At 37.4% G+C, this 4186-nt stretch overlaps 1 protein-coding gene across 1 annotated transcript; it reads left to right on the top strand.

Moving 5' to 3' along the window:
• The first annotated feature begins 1550 nt into the window (after positions 1–1550).
• On the top strand, positions 1551–3927 carry lsm6 (LSM6 homolog, U6 small nuclear RNA and mRNA degradation associated). The gene is made up of 4 exons (XM_061245890.1): positions 1551–1648; positions 2153–2262; positions 2470–2583; positions 3740–3927. The coding sequence occupies exons 2-4, from the start codon at positions 2169–2171 to the stop codon at positions 3772–3774; spliced, it is 243 nt and encodes an 80-aa protein (XP_061101874.1). The 5' UTR covers positions 1551–1648; positions 2153–2168; the 3' UTR covers positions 3775–3927.
• The last annotated feature ends 259 nt before the right edge of the window (positions 3928–4186 follow it).

The following is a 4186-nucleotide window of genomic DNA, read 5'->3' as shown; positions in this document are numbered from 1 at the left end:
GGGCAAGAGGTACTTTATAATTCTACCTCTTAGGTTAATGTTTCCTCTTCTTTGAGGCTCTTGCTAAATGCATCTCTCTCTCTCTCTCTCTCTCTCTCTCTCTCTCTCTCTCTCTCTCTCTCTCTCTCTCTCTCCGTGTATTTTTCTCTCTGGCTTCATACACTGTATAAATAAAGTATAAAAAGTCATACATTACCGTCTTAAATATCAGTAGAAATAGACAGCAAAGGTACCAGTTGATACAAATCATTCTTCATAAAATATAAGAATGGGAAGATTATGTATAAACATTGCTGTAATTTCTACATGATGAAACCAAAATGTATGAAAATTCATAAAATGTATTAAAAATCTGCACTTTAACCACATGTGAATTGTTTGATTGCAAATCTAAAATTGTGGAGAGCCAAAATATGTATTTGTCCCAAACATTATGGAGCTCACTGTATATTCCATGATATTTCAACTACTTTTCTCCACATCTCTGCATCTTGCACTCCACTATGACTGCATGATGGCCATTTTGTTTCCCAAGTAGGAGCATGTGCTTCCCAGTGCTGACAGGCCTGCCTGTACTCCCAGTCTGTAGGGAAACATCATGTGCCCTTGCAAGCCATTAACAATGGGCAGCACCATATAACCTTGCATGCTCAGGAGAGACATTGTAGTTTGAAACACACAAAAATAGTGTCAAGGTTATAGTTCATCCAAGGGGCTCTTCTCTTTATACATTTATACATCGTCAGCTATTTTACTACTCCCGCCTCTCCCCCAGGCATTTAATTGAGGCATAATGCTTCTTAAAGTAAGCTAGATTATAGAATTTCACACTGTGTGAACATTAACTTTGAAGAACTTCACAAAGAATATGCTTTATAGTCTTTCTTACATGTGACATGTGTCAACCATGTAATGTAAAACATGTCAGTTACCAACTTTGAATATACTTTAGACATTCCATCATTATTTTAAAATGTACACAAAAGAGGAAAAGTCCCATGAATAACAATTCTGAAACGATAAACCTTTGAGTGCATTTCATTTCACATTTCATGGAAGACAGATGTTTTTGGAACTCCATTGTCTCCTTTTGGTCAATATGTTATATCCTTGCGTATATATATATATATATATATATATATATATATATATATATATATATATATATATATATATATATATAATCCTACTTATAATTTGTTTGTTCATATACACAACATGCACATATTATTTACATGATGCAATATTCTGCAAAGGTTATCGTGAAAGATGGTGGGATGGGATTCTCTATAGGCTTCTCTATAACCAAATAGCTTTGTGCATTTTGCTTTACTTACATTTACAACTATTTATTTTACAGACGTTCTTATCAGAGCAACTTATATAAGTGCATACCCATGGCAACAGGCAGTGTGATGCAAAATCATCAGGGTCACAACCGTTAGTAATAGTCAATGTGTAATCTACACATAAAGTTAAATGCAGTAGCACAGTAGACGCAAGAAGAAAGAACGCTCTATCACTTGGACGAAAGTTCAACGAGATCGGGTATGACCCTCTGTAGCACCCGTAGACAATGTGGTTATAAGCTTGTGATTGGCTGCTGTTCATTATACTGGATACGAGGGAACGTTCACTAAACGTAACAGTGAGTACAAAAGTATATGAATCAATGTATGTGGACCATTCAATAAGCAGCCATTTGTAAATTCTTATAATAGAATAATATGCCTCGTTAAACCTCATGTACTACAATATCTCCTTCACAGATTATTTTTTGATCGCGTTCAGGGATATGCTGGCCTAGTCATGAACTAGCTAGCTAGCTAGGCTAACTTGTGCCTAGTCAAGCTAGTTAAGTTAGCTGCAATTGCGTACTGTTGAAAATGAGACGTCACTGTAGACATTACCTAACTATATTTGTCTTCCCGTGAATTTAGCTTCTCTCGATTCACATTCGATGTTTGCTACTATAGAACGTAGTTTAATTTCGCTGTGTTTTTATGATTTAACCTTAACTAGAATAACCTAGCTAGCTACATTAGCTAGTTGGCTAACGTTAGCGAACTGATGTTATGTTTTATAATTGACGAAATAAACGAACGCTAGAACGATTAACAATGTGGTTATTGCTAACTTCATTCCTTATTAGTTCTCCAGCTGACACAATGAGTTTAAGGAAGCAGACCCCTAGTGACTTTCTGAAGCAGATCATCGGTAGACCGGTGGTGGTCAAACTGAACTCCGGCGTGGATTACAGAGGTAACGCCCGCCCAATCCCCCAATCCCCCAATCCCCCAGTCCCCCAGTCCCCATTAATGTAATTCAGGTGTAGATGTCTGAGAGTGTTACCAGTAATTTGTTCTTTCATGAATAAATAAAGCACGTTTGCACAAGTGCCAACTGAGGGTAGCGGGCCATGCTGATGGAGGTGCTGAGAGGTAAACTGACTTGTTCCTTGCTCTGCAGGTGTCCTGGCCTGTTTGGATGGCTACATGAACATTGCTGTGGAGCAGACGGAGGAATATGTCAATGGACAGCTGAAGAATAAATATGGAGACGCCTTTCTGAGGGGGAACAACGGTAGGGGCTTCAACCATACAGGAGAAAGTGTCTTGGAAACAGCCTCAAGGTCATGTGCATATGACAAATGGCAGTCTACAAAAGTTGCTCTGGTTATTTCAATACCCAAGACCAAGAGACATTTACTGAAGTGTTCCTTCCTTCCTCAGTTCTGGGGAACCTTGTTTATTTTCTTTTTGGTTCCAACCACAATTCCAATCTCACTATTCCAATTTGAACAAGCTGCTCATTTTTCATAATTGGATGCTTTTCATGTTTAGACCTTGAGCCACACACAAATAAGTCAGTATGCCATGGAGAATAAAAGTGCTTCATATGCTTATTTCAGTATATTGCAAATGATTAAACAGAAATTAACTGGTCACATTAAAGACTGGTGAATCAATAGGTAATGGGTAATCGTGAACGTTTGGTAACCTGGAAACAATTCAAAGACAAAGTAAGCGATGAGCCGAACCTACATTATGAAACTACTTAAACAACAAAATTGAGCAAAAGATGTTGGTAACAAACAGCATTAACTGTTTTGAGAACCACGGCTCCAAGACATCCATGAAGCTGCATTGTTTCTTATTACTGCGCAAAACAAGGAAACGACACATACTATGTATGCAAAATAATGCCCTACCTTACCCATCAGCTATGCAGTTGTCGCAGTGGCCTTGTTATGCACATTAAAATACATCAATTCAAATTTATTTAAGATGCATTTGTATTAAAATGCAGTGAATTTAGTTTAACTTTTTCTTAATCGCCAAGCTGCTTGACAATTGTCAGCTATATTTTGGCTGAATGAACTAAACCATACCTAGCCTTTATTGTATACACTAAGTCTATTATTCCCTTGACCTACTTTGGTAGTACAACTATGTGCATCATATGTATACTATTGATATTCATAGCACTTGACAGGCGATCCCTGCAAAATCTTTTTTTAGGTGCAAGAATTGAAAATTGAACGATTTCTGTAATTATACCATCCTGTTCCTTCTGCAGTGCTGATATATTAGGCTGTTGAAGATGTTAACTAAAATGCCCCAGGCTTTAATGTGGTCGCTGACTGTGTGTATTGGTTATGATCCTGAGTTATGAGTGACCAAGTTGTTCATAATTGTTCATGTATGTATTGGACTGATTGGTGCTTTCTTCTTTCTAGTGTTGTACATCAGTACCCAGAAGAGGAAGATGTGATGGAGAAACCTTTTTCTTTTTTTTTCTTTTTTAACCTTTATTGTTTTTATATTGGTTTGTAATGCTTGTCCTGAGCTTTGTTGAAGACGCAAGACCTTTTTTTGTATAGGCTGAGTGACTAAATAAATTGCGTTCATCCTTTTGTGCCGACAACTGTTTTAATGCTTAACTTGAGTACCTAGTCATTTAAGTCATTTAGCTTAGGGGTATCAAACTCTGGTCCTGGAGGACCAGTGTCTGCAGGTTTTATTTATTTAAAAGATTTTTTGATGGTTTCCTTACAATCAGCAGCCAATTAAGGTTTTGAGAACAAGGTGTGTGAGTTCTGTAGCCAATCAGTGACCTAAATTTAATTATTCATCCTGAAAGCCAGCAGGCTCTGCAGCCCTTCAGGACTGGATTCTAACACCCA

Source organism: Conger conger, chromosome 6, assembly GCF_963514075.1.
Source record: "Conger conger chromosome 6, fConCon1.1, whole genome shotgun sequence".
In the NCBI taxonomy this organism is placed as follows: Eukaryota; Metazoa; Chordata; class Actinopteri; order Anguilliformes; family Congridae; genus Conger; species Conger conger.
The sequence above is the reverse complement of the archived record's forward strand: the minus strand, read 5'-3'. Positions and strand labels throughout refer to the sequence as shown.

Excerpts from the sequence above, each read along its gene's own strand:
- lsm6 (XM_061245890.1), top strand. The coding sequence starts at position 2,169 with ATGAGTTTAAGGAAGCAGACCCCTAGTGACTTTCTGAAGCAGATCATC. Across the intron at positions 2,263-2,469 it reads CTCCGGCGTGGATTACAGAG|GTGTCCTGGCCTGTTTGGAT; the intron begins GTAACGCCCGCC and ends CTTGCTCTGCAG. Across the intron at positions 2,584-3,739 it reads CTTTCTGAGGGGGAACAACG|TGTTGTACATCAGTACCCAG; the intron begins GTAGGGGCTTCA and ends TCTTCTTTCTAG.